Source organism: Pleurodeles waltl, chromosome 11 (assembly GCF_031143425.1).
Source record: "Pleurodeles waltl isolate 20211129_DDA chromosome 11, aPleWal1.hap1.20221129, whole genome shotgun sequence".
NCBI classification, from domain to species: Eukaryota; Metazoa; Chordata; class Amphibia; order Caudata; family Salamandridae; genus Pleurodeles; species Pleurodeles waltl.
In genome coordinates, this window is record NC_090450.1 from 930,219,545 (window position 1) to 930,234,611 (window position 15,067).

At 46.1% G+C, this 15,067-nt stretch overlaps 1 protein-coding gene across 1 annotated transcript in view; it reads left to right on the forward strand.

The window, feature by feature from the left end:
• Positions 1–15,067, forward strand: part of DNAH10 (dynein axonemal heavy chain 10) — a 1,282,131-nt gene that overhangs the window by 1,212,913 nt on the left and 54,151 nt on the right. Inside the window, exons 69-71 of the mRNA XM_069215014.1 lie at positions 2,132–2,315; positions 10,040–10,240; positions 11,980–12,189. Of these exons, the coding sequence (XP_069071115.1) occupies positions 2,132–2,315; positions 10,040–10,240; positions 11,980–12,189 (595 nt within the window). The remainder of the gene's footprint in view (positions 1–2,131; positions 2,316–10,039; positions 10,241–11,979; positions 12,190–15,067) is intronic.

Here is a 15,067-nt window from a genome sequence, read left to right on the forward strand (position 1 = left end):
TAAATTTCTGTGTTTTTTTTTGTTCAAAACATTACGTTGTCCCTGAAATGTGACTTTTGTTTTTTCAGTGAATTTCCATTTTTTTTTAGCATGAAGTAATATTTTATTACCACACAGAAAGCCAGCCCCTGGGCGCGTGTGGTCTTTGACTGCGCACAACTTGGGGTTGGTAGCAGGGCCTGGCCTGTGGTCAGGCCCTGCGTCCACCCCACACACAAGCAACCAGCTCTCTGCCAGGAGAAGGGGTTGCCAAGTCACTATTGTTCATAGGGATTCCCTGGGGCAAAAAACATTTATATTAAAGGAGGGGGTGCACAGCCCCCTCCCCGAGCCCAAATGGGCTTCCAGGATCTCATCCACTGGGGGCATACACAAATTATAGCGGGGGCACGTTGCTGCCCCTCCTAGAGCCATAAGAGGCCTTGGGGAACCCATGTCCCAGGGCCAAAAACATTTATTTTAGGGTTGGGGCGTGTGGCACCCCTCCATGAGCCCATACAGGCCTCCGGGGATCCCATCCCCTGGTGCCACAGTCTAACTATAGGGGAGGGTGGGACCTGTGCCCCCTCCCCACGCCACTGGTGGTTGTGGGATCCCTATCCCACAGAGACTTTGTTTTATTTAAGGGGCGTGCACACCTGCCCTCCCCGAGCCAATAGTGCCTACTCCTGTAGGCAGGAAGGGCATGTTTGCTCCCACCCAGCAGGACATTTTAAAATACTTCTGCCACTTGGGAGCAAACATATGTTTCTCTGCCCTCAATCCTGTGGAGTGGGCTCCCGCGACACAGTATTTGAGGCAACTCCAGGGGATACAGTCCCCAGGGCCTTAACAGGCTTCAGGAGGGAGGCCATGCAGCCTTCCTCCACTTAAACATTAGTTTGACCCCGGGGAATGGGGTTCCATAGACCTTAACAGGCTCAGGGAACTGGGCCCCACTCATACACCCCCTCCCTAATTAATGTATTTAATAATGGCTGGCCGTGCCGTGATCTGGGAGGAGTCCCTTGGAATTGCAGCAAAAACTGCTGCTTTATTTTCATTTGATGGCCTGGGGGAATCCTAGGACCCCCCCACTAGGGCCAGGGTGGCAGGGTATCCCTACCTTGCCCCTTTACGTTTTTTTTTTTTTAATTGCAAGACAGGGGTCTAAGTCCTTCAGTGCTGTAATGGCTGCCAGCAACATTTTTCTTCATGTTGCTGACAGACTATCAGAGCGCTTGCACCAATTGGAGTGTGCCTTCCATAGGAGTGATCTGGCACAAGGGGAAAAAAGCTCCTTGGGCCAATGTCATGAGAGTCCCTCAAACCTAACTGTCCAGATATGCAATTATTTAAAAAAGTAATAAGTACTGAATGGATTGACACCACATCACGTAAAGCACACTTTCTGGACTAATATCTAGCTTCCTGTCAAATTTGGTATAATTCCGTTCAGCATTTTTTTGAGTATTGCTTTCCAAAAAAGTCTGTTGAACATTCATGAGGATTTAGCATTTTGGAAACCCCCTTTTCTTCTCAGCCCACACTTGACAAATCTCCCCTCAACTTTACATGCACAAACTAGGCATAACAGAGAAACTCTTTGGAAAAGTTAGTGGTGATTTGTCAAACAGCACCAACTTGATTAGCAAAACAAAAAATACATTTCTTATGGAGATGCTGACTTAACTATAACTACCCAGTGGGGACCGCCACGGGGTAAGATACATATATATATATGTATGTGTAGCTAGATAGATTGATAGACTAGGTTTACAGAGTCATAACTTAATTTTCCAAAAACAAATAGCATTGATTAGTGCCACATAGATATCAAATCCCTTGCTGAGCATAAGGGTGGATTAGTGGCTCTTCAAACAATACTGTAAAAATCTGGAAAATGAGCTTAAAACAAATGGATTTATTTTTTCTATTGGTTTTAATACTGAGGCCAGAGAGACATTAACGTGTGGCATTGTTCCTGATCTGCCTATTCTTGCAGCATCCCAAAGTAGTCATAAATGTTCTCTTTCTTTCACAAAGAAATTCTGTTTAAGCTGTTGTTTTCCTGTACTGTGTTTCTATAATGACTTGTTTGACCTATGACTTGTGTAGAAGTAGTTTACTAAGCCTGCTCTCCTTTAACTAGGTATGTCCAGCCTCCTGTGATCAGTTTTGAAGCAATATTTGAGCAGAGCATCCCAACGTCCCCAATTGTTTTCATTCTGAGCCCAGGATCTGACCCAGCCAGTGATCTAATGAAACTAGCAGATCGGTCCGACTTTGGAGGCAACCGACTCAAATTCCTGGCAATGGGACAAGGCCAAGAAAAAGTAAGTTCAGTAAAATTGTACATAGCATTTTCAGACCAACACATGTAAAAACATACATTAAGTAAGCTTTAATGCTGTGCCTATTTGTCAGATAAACTGTAGATATTCTGAGCAAATCCTAGCCCAGAACCAGAAATAGAACAAAGGGAATGGCATTTTTCTAAAAGAAATCCATAATTTCTGATTCAGAATGAAATACCTTTCTGTCTCTGTCCAGTCAATAAAGAGCAGTATACACATGCGTGCATTTGCTGTAGCATAGTGTTTTACAGTGAAAATATTTGCTGTAGTAATAATGGAACGATTCTCTTATCTAGAATGTTATGTTGAACTTGATGGCTATAGTGATAGTAGTTTCCATTTGCGTATGTGACTGCTCAATATATTATGCATCATGAGCGTAATATCTGATAGAGACTTCTAGCTTCAGATTAAAGCAAAACAAAAAAGGCATTTCTTATGGAGATGCTGACCTAACTATAACTACCCTGTGGTGACCACCATGAGGTAATATGTATATATATGTATGTTTAGCTAGATAGATTGATAGACTAGGTTTACAGAGTCATAACTTTATTTTCCTGTATCAAATAGCATTGATTAGTGCCACATAGGCAACAAATCCCTTCCTGAGCATAAGGGTGGACTAGTAGCCCTACTTCCCCAGGAGTCAGACTGGATCTGGAACCTTTTGCTTGAGCAATAACCCCTGCGTGCGCCAGCAGGTGGCTCCGTTCGGTTTCGCATGCCATCGTCGGCACCGAATGTGGACCGCATTTACCTATATAGGCACCACCCAGGCACGTGGACATAAGTTCTTTTCTTTCCACGGCGGTTAACACAGATTCGGAGAGAGCTACCCGCTGTCGTTTTTTGAGTCGTGTGTTGAAGATGACATCTAGAAAGGTAGGATTCAAGCCCTGTGGCGCCTGTCACTACACTATGTCGGTTACGGACCCTTACCTTGTCTGTCTATGGTATATCGAGCGCAACTGTGACTAGAAGTCATGCTTGGACTGGTGGGCCATGGCACCGAAGGCTTTGAGGGAGCAGTCCCTGAAACTGCTTGCAGCCTAGCAATCAGCACCATCTGGTGCAACTCCTCAGAGGTCACAGTCCTGGCCGAGAAGAAGGTCACGGTACCGCTCCAGGATGCCCCAATTCCACTTCTTCCTACTCAAGGTCCTGGGTCACGTGAAGTCTAAACGGACTTCAACTTTGCCTCTTCCGTTGGCCGACCTGACGAGTTCAGAACATCGGCATTCCAGACATGGTTCAGCAGAATCAATGCCAGGTCCGACTCCGCACCTCCCTCCATTTATGTGAGCCAAAGCTACCCCGCTGAGGCAAAAGACATTTATGAGGCCATGCGCCACTCATTCGAGCGTGCCGACCCCTACAGAGCACCTTTGGGCTCTGGAGGATTGGAGGAGGCCTCATCAGGGTCCGCACTGGCAGCTTCTGCCTCAGTCCCGATGGGGGTCTCATGGATTCGAAACAGGACTGGCGCCAGTCATACACACATAACCTTTTCCGGTGCCAGTCATGAACACAGTTCTGCTGGCGCTGTCGGTGCCCACCAGTGGCACCTGCCCTATTCTGATTTCAGACGATCCGGAGGTGGAACTGCGTTGCTTAACGCCAATTCCGGCACCACTGACACCCACAGGTGCCAGATCATTGCCAGAGCATTATATTCAACAGCCAGGCATGGGAGAATATTGGGAGGGGTTACTAGACCCTTTAGAACACCAGTTAGAGAAATCCTGGTGTGGAAAGTTGTGAAAAAAGTAACTGACGTACAGGCGCCTGGGTGGCACCTATTAATGGCACGTGAAACAGAACAGAGCCACCTGACAGCATGCACAGGGGTATTGCTCAAGCAAAAGTTTCTGAATCCAGTCTGAGGCCTGGGGGAGTCAAAGGTAAGGAATCTGCAGTTAGGTATAGTCTCTACCAGATAATCCCTTACCAAAGGTAAGTAACTTGTTCTTTAGGACTAAGGATTGTTTAAATATGCTTCCCAAGGCGAGAACTCTGAATGTCATCCTTTTTGTGAGAAGGAACAATTCCTGATACCCATTTAAGGCACTCTTCCTGGATGGAGTTGAGGCTCTTTCTTCTCCAGAAAGTGAAAGTAATCTTAAAGCACCAACATTTATACGTTTGAGTTCAGAAAGCACTTGGTAGTATGACTCTCATCAAAGATGTGTTAGAAAGATAATGTTATGAAAATGAAGACCTGGCTACCATTGGTGTGCAGAGGCTTCCACCCCTTTTCTTGAAAATTTGAGAGAATCCATTGAATGTAACATATGAAAAGCGTAACTTGAATATAGTGCTTCGACTCTAATTGGTTTCTTATAATTAGGGCAGCAGGGTGTAGGTCAGTGCAAAGTGTAATGCCCTCAAAGTGCATCACGAAGATGTTTGGAAGAAGAATTTCAAATACCACTTTTACAGTGGGATGAGACTAACATGGAAGACATCCGGTATCACAAAGGATTCATGGCCACTACTGTACTGGATTTAAAAATGAGTGAAGTTGCCATTTTCTCTTCTGTTCTCCAGGACTGTGACCAAGTCCAATAGTAATTGTGTAATATATCAGTCGACTTGTACAGCTCAACTTGTCACTCGTGATGGACCATTTCTAGAGCTACAAATACGTTTTTTATATTTAAAGATGTTTTTTTCCTCCAGCCTGGCATTGGGCTGTTTTTCCCATACTTTATGGGATACCGTGGCACAAGCGCTGCCCTAGATCCCGGAGGGTCGTATGGGACACTCTCACCCAGACTGTCAAGGATGGGAGAGATGCAGCTAAGTTTACCATCAGGTGTGGTTTGGACACGACTGACTCGCTGGGCAGGGAGATTTCATCGACAGTGTCCCTCCGACACGACGCCTGGCTGCGTACTTCTGGCTTTTCGGGATGTCCAGTTGAACTTGATGAACATGCCTTTCGATGGCACACGCCTTTTTGGTGAGCAGGCAGACTCTGCACTTGAGAGATTCAAGGATTCTCGAGCTACGCTAGACCCTTGGGTCTCTCAGCACCTGTTCAACAGCAGTATGTCTATCGCCCCTTTTGAGGCTTCGGAAGGGGCGCGGTACCACGCCGACAGCAGGCTAGCCACTGTTCTCCGGCTTCACAGCATCCCGTGCGAGGACAAGGTCGTGGTGCCTTCAGACCCAGAGGTCGGCCACCACCCAGCCCCCTTCTTCCTAAGCGTCCAAGACCCCCTTAGTATGGTTCTGCAAGACCATGTCCGTCCAGTTGGAGGGAGGATTCAATTTCATCTCCCTCACTGGCGGTCCATCACATCGGACAAATGGGTCTTGGAGATCATACAGAAGGGCTATTCCCTCCCCTTCCAGTCTTTCACTCTCTCTATCCCTCCGATAAAAGAACGGCTGATGGAGGATCATTTGATCTTACTCTGCGAGGAAGTTACAGCTCTCTTGGCTAAGGGAGCCATAGAAAGGGTCCCGATGTCAGAATTAGGCAGTGGTTGTTATTCCCACTACTTTCTGATACCAAAAAAGAGGAAGGATCTATCTTGGATTTAAGGGACGTCAATCTCTTCCTCAAAAAGGAGAAATCCAAGATGCTCACTCTTGCTCAGGTCTTGTCTGCCCTAGACCAAGGAGACTGGATGGTAGAGCTAGACTTGCAGGATGGGTATTTTTTCACATCCCCATCCTGCCTGCCCACAGGCATTACTTGCGGTTCAAGGTGGGCCATGAGCACTTTCAGTTTACTGTGCTCCCCTTCGGTCTCACCAGTGCCCCTCAGGTGTTCACCAAGGTGATGGCGGTGGTGGCAGCTCATCTGCACAGGCTAGGGATTTCAGTCTTCCCCTACCTCGATGGCTGGCTGTTGAAGGCTCCGACGCCCCAGGCTCTCGTCACCCACCTTCAGACTACGGCAGACCTTCTGCATTCGCTGGGATTCACTATCAATGTGCCGAAGTCACACCTGACTCCCTCTTCAGAAGCTCACTTTTATCAGAGCTGTTATGGGCATGGTGCAGTTTTGGGCCTATCCTTCCAAGCAGCGAGTCCAGGATATTCAGGTTATGATACCAATGTTTTGGCCTCTATCCTGGATTTCGGTGAGACAGACTCTGAGGTTGTTGGGATTCATGGCCTCCTGCATCCTATTAGTTAAACATGCCAAATAGCATATGAGGGCTCTGCAATGAGACCTGAAGTTCCAATGGGCACAGCATCAGGGAAATCTTACCAACGTGGTTCAGATCTCGTAGGGAACTACGAAGGATCTGCAGTGGTGGTTACTGAACTGCGATTGGGTCAAAGGCAGACTCCTCTCCCTTCCCCAACCAGATCTAACAGTAGTGACAGATGCATCACTTCTGGGATGGGGTTGTAATCTGGGAGAGGTGGAGATCAGGGCCTGTGTTCTCCGGCAGAATCCGGGCTCCATATCCACTTATTGGAGCTCCAGGCGATCCGGCTAGCATTGAAAGCGTTTCTTCCTGTTGTGAAAGGGAAGTTAGTGCAGGTGTTCACGGACAACACCTCCGCAATGTGGTACTGCAACAATCAGGGCAGTGTGGGGTCGTGGACCCTTTGTCAAGAGGCTCTGCGTCTCTGGACATGGCTGGAACAGCAGGGCACAACCCTGGTGGTTCAACACCTGGCAGGTTCTCTGAAAGCCAGGGCGGACAAACTCAGCCGTCGATGTTTAGCGGATCACGAATAGTATCTCCATCCGGAGGTGGCGCAAGGACTCTTTCAGCAGTGGAGAGAGCCTTGGTTAGATTCTGTTCACCTCCGAAGAGAACGTGCAAATTCAGCAGTACTGTGCGCTGGAGTTTCTAAGGCGGCTATCGTTAGGCGATGCTTCTTGTCGCAAGTGGAGTTCAGGCCTTCTGTATGCCTTTCCGCCCACACCACTTCTGCCCAGAGTTCTCAAGAAAATCAAGAACGACCGGGCCCTAGTAATCCTAGTGACTCTGGAGTGGGCACAAAGAGTCTGGTATCCAGAGCTTCTCAAAATGATCATCAATCCTCCAATCAGGTTGCCCCTTCTGGAGGATCTTCTGTTGCAGCAGCAGGGGAAGGTTCTCCAGCTGAACCTGTCAACTCTGCCACTTCATGCGTGGAGATTGAGCAGCAACTGTTGATGGTTTATGACCTTCTTCCTGAAGTCTGTGATGTCATTCTGGTAGCCAGGCCTTCCTCTACCAAGCTGTTTTACGCCTGCCGTTGGAAGCATTTTGTATTATATTGTACAGAGATGTCTCTTGATCCTCTTTCTTATTTTCTTTCTAATATCCTTCTTTTCATTCTGACACTTGCCCAACAGGGTTCCACCTTAGGGACTCTTAAGGGCTATCTTGATCAGCAGTCTTTGTTTAAGTCTCCTATTGTACAGAGATTCGTAAAAGGGCTGGACATATGTTTCCACCTATGCCTTTTGTTATGCCCCAGTGGGACCTTAATCTGGTGCTCCTTATGTGTGCTCCTTTTGAGCCTCTACATAATTGTCCTATCTGGCTGCTCACCTTCAAAACAGCCTTTTTAGTGGCGATCACATATACCCGGAGGGTGAGTGAGTTGCAGGCTTTATCATCAAAACCGCTGTATCTTACAGTATATCCTGTTAAGGTGGTTCTCAGAACTTGTGCCTCTTTCCTTCCCAAAGTGGTGACCCATTTCCATTTGGGTCAGAACATCACCCTGCTCACCTTCTTTGCTCCACCGCATCCCTCTAAAGAAGAGGAGTGTCCCTACCGTCTGGACCCAAAAAGAGCGTTGTCGTTCTACCTTGACTGCACAAAAGAGTTCCAGTGGATGACCAACTCTTTGTGGGGTACGTTGGTGCAAAGAAGGGTCGGGCAGTCCAGAAACGAACCATTTCATGCTGGGTAGTCCTCTGTATCAAAATCTGCTACGCTTTGGCTAAGAAGCAGCCTCCTGAGGGCTTGAGGGTTCACTCTACAAGGGGGAAAGCTGCTACCACAGCGTTAGCTCGAGGTGTACAGGTCCTTGCATCTGTCAGGTGGCAACTTGGGCTTCCTTGCACACGTTTACAGGACACTACTGCCTGGATAGCCAGGTGAGGAGAGATGGACGTTTTGCTCGCTTAGTCCTACAGGACTTTCTGGTATGAAGTATATCTCCGCAGCCCACAGCCAGGAGGTTATGGCTTGGGTATCCATTCTAGAAAAGGAATCTGCAGCTAGAAGTCTCTATCAGATGAACAAGTTACTTACCTTCGGTAACTAATTATCTGGTAGAGACTCTCTCTAACTGCAGATTCCTTACACCCACCCATGCCTCCACGCTCTATGGTTAATTTATGTATTTTCAGATTTTTAGCCCTTTTCAGGGTATGTCATTTTGCACAGACAATCAGATAAAGTTGGTTCTTCCATGACTCTGCGCTTCTGGCGTGGGAAGTTGTGGAAAAGAACTGATGTACACGCGCCGGGGTGGTGCCTATATAGAAGGCCGTGACATAACAGACGGCTCCAATGACGCTGACAATGCCACGTGGAGCTGGACGATGCACGCGGATCCAAATAACCCCACACGACGGCTCACACAGGTGTACTGCTCAGCAGAAAAATTCCAGATTCAAAGCCGACACCAGGGAATTCTAAGGTAAGGATTCTGCACCTAGATAGAGTCTCTACCAGATAATTTGTTACCCAAGGTAAGTAACTTGTTTATACTTTCCCTTGTTTAGAGCAGTAAGCTTAGTGCATCAAAAATCTGTCCATTCTTTTAACTATAATAACGCCACCCGATAATAAGGGAGAACCATTCATGTTAAGGTGTAGATCCCAGGTCAGTACGCCAAAGTCAAATACAACTTTGCAGTTTTAAATGTATGACTTTGAGACGGGATTACAAGGCAAGTGGGGATTTTGCTAATTTTTGTATTTAGTTCTAGAGCACATTTTTGGTGTTGTGTGAATATCTTTTGGATGTGAATGGGGAATGTTTCATTTATTGAGGACATAACATTCATATATTGCATTACTGTAACCCTAACTATGAACAGTAGAGCTAAGAACACATGCTCAAATAATGCTTACAGTCCCCTTATAAACTTGTGTAGGTGGTAGTACCTCTCTGCATAGACAGGTGGAGGATTATGGAATGGAATGTATTCTGACACATTCCTCTCTCTACCTTTCTGCATTAGCATACTGAGGCCTTGCATGAGTTCCACAATCTGCACCTGGGTAGTAGCTTTAAACAGTCGCATGATGTCTTTTATTCATGCTGTTTTTGGGTTCCAGTACTTTTCCTGTTTTTGTTTTTGATCTGGATCAGTGACTTCGAGCCACAGCCCTTGATTTATTTGTACTCCCTATGTTTGGTAATCAGTCCTTTTTTGTATAGTTAGTTTGAATACCTCATTAAAACTGAAGCATTTGGCTTTTTAATTGTTGGCAAGGGCCACTATAAATATTTGATTAGTCCTTTTTAGGATTTAGGAAGTGACCATCTAATGCAGTTTCTGCTGTATTTTCAGTCACTAAACCAGTGGATCCCTGCATCATAAACCAATTAATTTGCTTTTTGTACATGTTTCACCTTATATGAATTAAATAGTAAGAAACTTTGTTTTGGAATCTTGAAAGTATGTATACTATGAAGGTGAATTACAAGACACCTTTCGTGTAAAAGCACCGTCATTGTTAATATGTCTGTTCTGTAATCTATGCTTGTGATTACAACAGGTTGCCCTACAGCTACTCGAAACTGCAGTAACTCGAGGCCAATGGCTGATGTTGCAGAATTGTCATCTTTTGGTGAAATGGCTTAAAGACTTGGAGAAAGCTTTGGAGAAAATTGTGAAGCCTCATCCAGACTTCCGCCTGTGGCTCACCACAGACCCTATTAAGGATTTTCCTATTGGGATACTGCAGAAATCACTCAAGGTGAACTGAAGGGCACAAAAGCATTATGAATTAGCTTATAGTCTGTTAAGGTTAGTGCATGCTATGCCATGTAAACGCAATGGTGTCACTTCTGTAAAAATTTCTTAAACTTAGATAACTTGTCTTCTCCCTAAATGACATTTGTTGCAGGTTGCACATCATGTAACATTTTCACATGTATTGAGATAAAATCTTGTTGTATAAACACTCCTGTAGTAATGGTAAAATGAACCGTAATATCAAAGTAGATGTACAGGGTGTTCCACCAAATGCTGGTTCACAAGTCTCATGAGTCATGGCATGGTTGCAGATGAGATCAGGTATGATAGCTCAAAATTTAGCAAGAAGTAGGTGGGGACATATTAAAAAGAATCGCAAGAGTTGGTTTACAGCTCTCACATTTTCAAAACATTCCACAGTAGCTCAGGTAAGGGCCTCTTAATTTGGTCTCCAAATAGTTTAAAACTTGACATCTAATATATTGCGAGCTCTATATTTATATTAGGATTAGGATTTGTAAAGCGCAGCTAATCACCTGACAAGGTATCCAGGCTCTTGCAGGTCCCGCAGCCTCATTCACACAACCAGGTCTTGACGACTCTTCAGAATTCCAGAAGTGAGGTGAGGGCCTGTAGTTGCATGGGGAGGCTGCACAAAAATCAAGGGAAAAAGCAAGGAGAAAGCAGAAAGAAACAAGGGAAAAGCAAGGAGGAGACACAAAAATGGAGGAAAAGCAAAGCAGAGAGCAGTGAAAACGAGGTAAAAGAAAGGCAAAGGCACACAAAAAACATGGAAAAAAGCAAAGACAGCAGTGAAAACGAGGGAAACGCAAGAAGAAGGCACTCAAAAAAAGGGGGGGAAGCAAGGAGAAAGCAGTGAAAATGAGGAAAAAACAAGGAGCACAAAACAACCAAGAAAAAGCAATAAAAAGCAGTGAAAAAGAGAGAAAAGAAAGGAGAAGGCACATAAAAAAACAGAAAAAGCAAAGAGAAAGCAGTGAGGGAAAAGCAAGGAGAAGGAACTCAGAAACCAGCAGCGCAGGGAGAGCTGGCGTCTGAGACCTGCTCATTGGGTTGCGCTGCGGCCTCCATTAAGTAGGTCCTGAGAGGAAGGAGAAGCACTGGTAGGCAGCGGGCGGGGCTAGGCTGAGGCGGGAAATAGCAGGCGACATGCAGGAGCAGCAATGAGGGAAAAGCAAGGAGAAAGCACAGAAAAGAACTTGGGAAAAAGCAAGAACAAAGCAATGGAAATGAGGGAAAAGCAAGCAGAAGGCACACAAAGTTGGGGAAAAGCAAGGAGATGGCACTCAAAAAATTAGGGAAAAGCAAGGAGAAGCTCTCAAAAAATGGAAGAAAGGCAAGGAGAAAGCAGTGAAAATGAGGGAAAAGAAAGCAGAAGGCACACAAAAAATGGAGGAAAAGCAAGGAGAAAGCAGTGAGAACAAGGGAATAACAGGGAGAAGGCATTCAAAAAACGGGGGGAAAAAGCAAAGAGAAGTAAGGAGCAAGAGCGATGCAGCGGCATGGGTAGAACTGGGCCTAGGCGAAAATGAAAATTTATGTGGCACTTTAGGGCAAATGGTGTGTACACTCAGAGCTTTACCCTGATTCGTACAAGTAACATAGAACAAAAAATTAAAATGGAAATCGCAAAAACTTGGGGAAAGGGCTTCAGTTACTCCAATTCTGTGTCTGTGATTTCCATGTATGTGATGACTTTTGTCTGTCTTAATTCTATAGGTTGTGACTGAGCCGCCTAATGGTCTGAAGCTGAACATGAGGGCCACTTACTTCAAGATCACCCGCGAGTCCCTTGATGCATGCGAGCACTCTGCGTTCAAATCTCTGGTTTATGTGCTTGCATTTTTCCATGCGGTAGTCCAGGAGAGAAGGAAGTTTGGCAAGATTGGTTGGAACGTGCCATATGATTTTAATGAATCAGATTTTCAGGTACAATAATTGACTTATATTCTGCTTTACTTTAATATTATGGGCTTAAGGTCGTTGTGACATGTTTATTTCTGCACCTGCAGTTTGGTCAAAGAGGTGGTCAATCAAAGCAGCAGTTAATCAAAACATAACCCAGTTACAGCACATTTTTCTCATTTACACACATTTTAGGCCGTGCTGTAAAATATTGTGCAAGTTCCCTACGTGCATCTCATCATGAAAACCCATGTTCCATTACCACCAAAAAATGTTAGTTTCAATACAGTACTAAAATAAAAAGCCAAGCACATTTTGTAATGTCGTTTCTTCCTAATATTCTAATTATTTGTGAAAAAAAACAAATGAGGTTATGATATCCAGTGGTAGCAGATTACAATTTACCTGCTAATTTTTCATGAGGCAGTAAATAAGCACATAAGGGCACTGGAGCTTTCATGAAGAATATGACTGCAAACAAAGAATTTATCGGATATTGTGTGTCACCTTTTGTAGGAAGCTGGCCAGTTGTGTGGTGGGTACCTAAGGTACTTTCACCATATACCAGGTCCAGGTATCCCCTATTAGTGAAGTGTAGGCAGTGTCTAGAAGCCAGGCTCTTTAGGGGTAGCTGTGGATGAGAAGCCAAGGCTTATCTAGGAGACAAGGAAAGCTCATGCAAAACCACTGTAGTCACACAGCACTTACACACATGAAAGAAAACACTCAGTTGTACAGAAATAAAGAGCTTCCCAGGGCGCCCCCATTTCTGCTCCCCTGAATAGGGAATCCAAGAGGCTGGACCAGCTTGGTAAGAAGATGTTTTCTTCCTCCAGCCTGACATTGAGGTCAGTAAACACCTCATGCCAATTGGGCAGTTTTCCCATACTTTATGGGATACTGTGGCACAGGTGCTGCCTCAGGTCCTGGAGGATGTGTGGGCCACTCTCTCACAAGCAGTTAAAGATGGGAGGGATGCAGCCATGTTTACCATCAGGTGTGGATTGGATACACCTGACTCGCTGGGTAGAGCAATTTCGTCGGCTGTGGCCCTTTCACGCCATACCTGACTTTGGGCATCTGGCTTTTCGGGGGATGTCCAGGCAGTCCTCATGGAAATGCCCTTCAATGGGTCCCGCGGATGTGGTACCTTTAGACCCAGAGAGTCTGGCCAGAAGTTGTCCACCCCAGCCCCCCCACCTCCACAACGTCCAAGCCCTCCTAGTATGATTCTGCAAAACCATGTGCATCCAGTTGGAGGGAGGATTCAATTTCATCTCCCTCACTGGCGGTCCATAACATCAGACTTGCCGATCATACAGAACGGTATTCCCTCTCCTTCCAGTCTTTCCCTTCCCCAATGCCTCTGTAAAAAGAACGGATGATGGAGGATCACTTAATTTTGCTCAGCAAGGAAGTTACAGCTCTCTTGGCCAAGGAAGCCATTGAAAGGGTCCCAATATCACAAGTAGGCAGTGGTTGTTATTCCCACTACTTTCTGATACCCAAAATGAATAAGGGTCTTCACCCTATTCCGGGTTTGTGGGACGTCAGTCCCTTCCTCAAAAGGAGAAATTCAAAATGCTCACTCTGGCTCAGGTTTTGTTTGCCCTAGACCAAGGAGACTGGATGGTAGCGTTGGATTTGCGGGATGCGTATTTCCATATCCCCATCCTACCTGCGGTTCAAGGTGGGCCATGAGCACTTTCAGTTTACTGTGCTCCCCTTCCATCTCACCAGCGCCCCTCAGGGTTTCAGTCTTCCCCTACCTTGATGGCTGGCTGTTGAAGACTCCTTCGCCCAGGCTGTCTTCACCCACCTTCAGACTATGGGAAACCTCCTGCATTTGCTAGGTTTCAATATAAAGATGCTGAAGTCACACCTGACCCCCTTTCAGAGGCTCCCTTTCATCAGAGATGTTCTGTACACAGTGCAGTTTCGGGCCTATTCTCCCAAGCAGTGACTCCAGAATATTCAGGTTATGATTCAGGTGTTTCGGCCTCTATCATGGATTTCGTTGAGACAGACTGTGAGGCTGTTGTGCCTCATGGCCTTCTGCATCCTGCTAGTAAAACATGCCAGATGGCATATGATAGCTTTGCAGTGAGACCTGAAGTTTCAGTGGGCACAGCATCAGGGGAATCTTGCCGACATGGTTCAGATCTCGGAGGGATCTGCATAAGATCTGCAGTGGTGGTTATTGAACTGCGATTGGGTCAGGGGCAGACTCCTCTCTCTTCCCCAACCAGATTTTACAGTAGTGACAGATGAGGTCTCTGGTCTCTAGGGGAATCCGGACTCCATATCCACTAACTGGAGCTCGGGCAATTCGACTAAAATTGAAGGCATTTCTTCCTGTTGTCAAATGGAAGACAGTGCCGGTGTTCACGGACTACACAACCGCAATGTGGTACTGCAACAAACAGGGCAGTGTGGGGTCGTAGACCCTTTTTCAAGAGACTCTGCGTCTCTGGACATGGCTGGAACAGCAGCACATAACCCTGGTGGTTCAACACCTGGCAGGTTCTTTGAACACCAGGGCAGACAAACTCATCCGTTGGTGCCCAGCGGATCACGAGTGGTGTCTCCATCGGGAGGTGGCACAAGGACTCTTTCAGCAGTGGGTAGAGCCGTGGTTAGATCTGCTTGCCTCCGCAGAGAACATGCAATGTAAGCAGTATTGTGAGCTGGAGTTTCCTAAGCGGCACTCGCTTGACAATGCTTTTTGTTGTGAGTGGAGCTCAGGCCTCCTTTATGCCTTCCCACCCATACCACTTCTGCCCAGAGTTCTCAAGAAGATCAAAAATAACTGGGCACATAATCCTGGTGGCTCCAGAATGGGCCAGGAGAGTTTGGTATCCCAAGCTTCTGAAAATGAGCATTGATCCTTTGATCAGGCTGC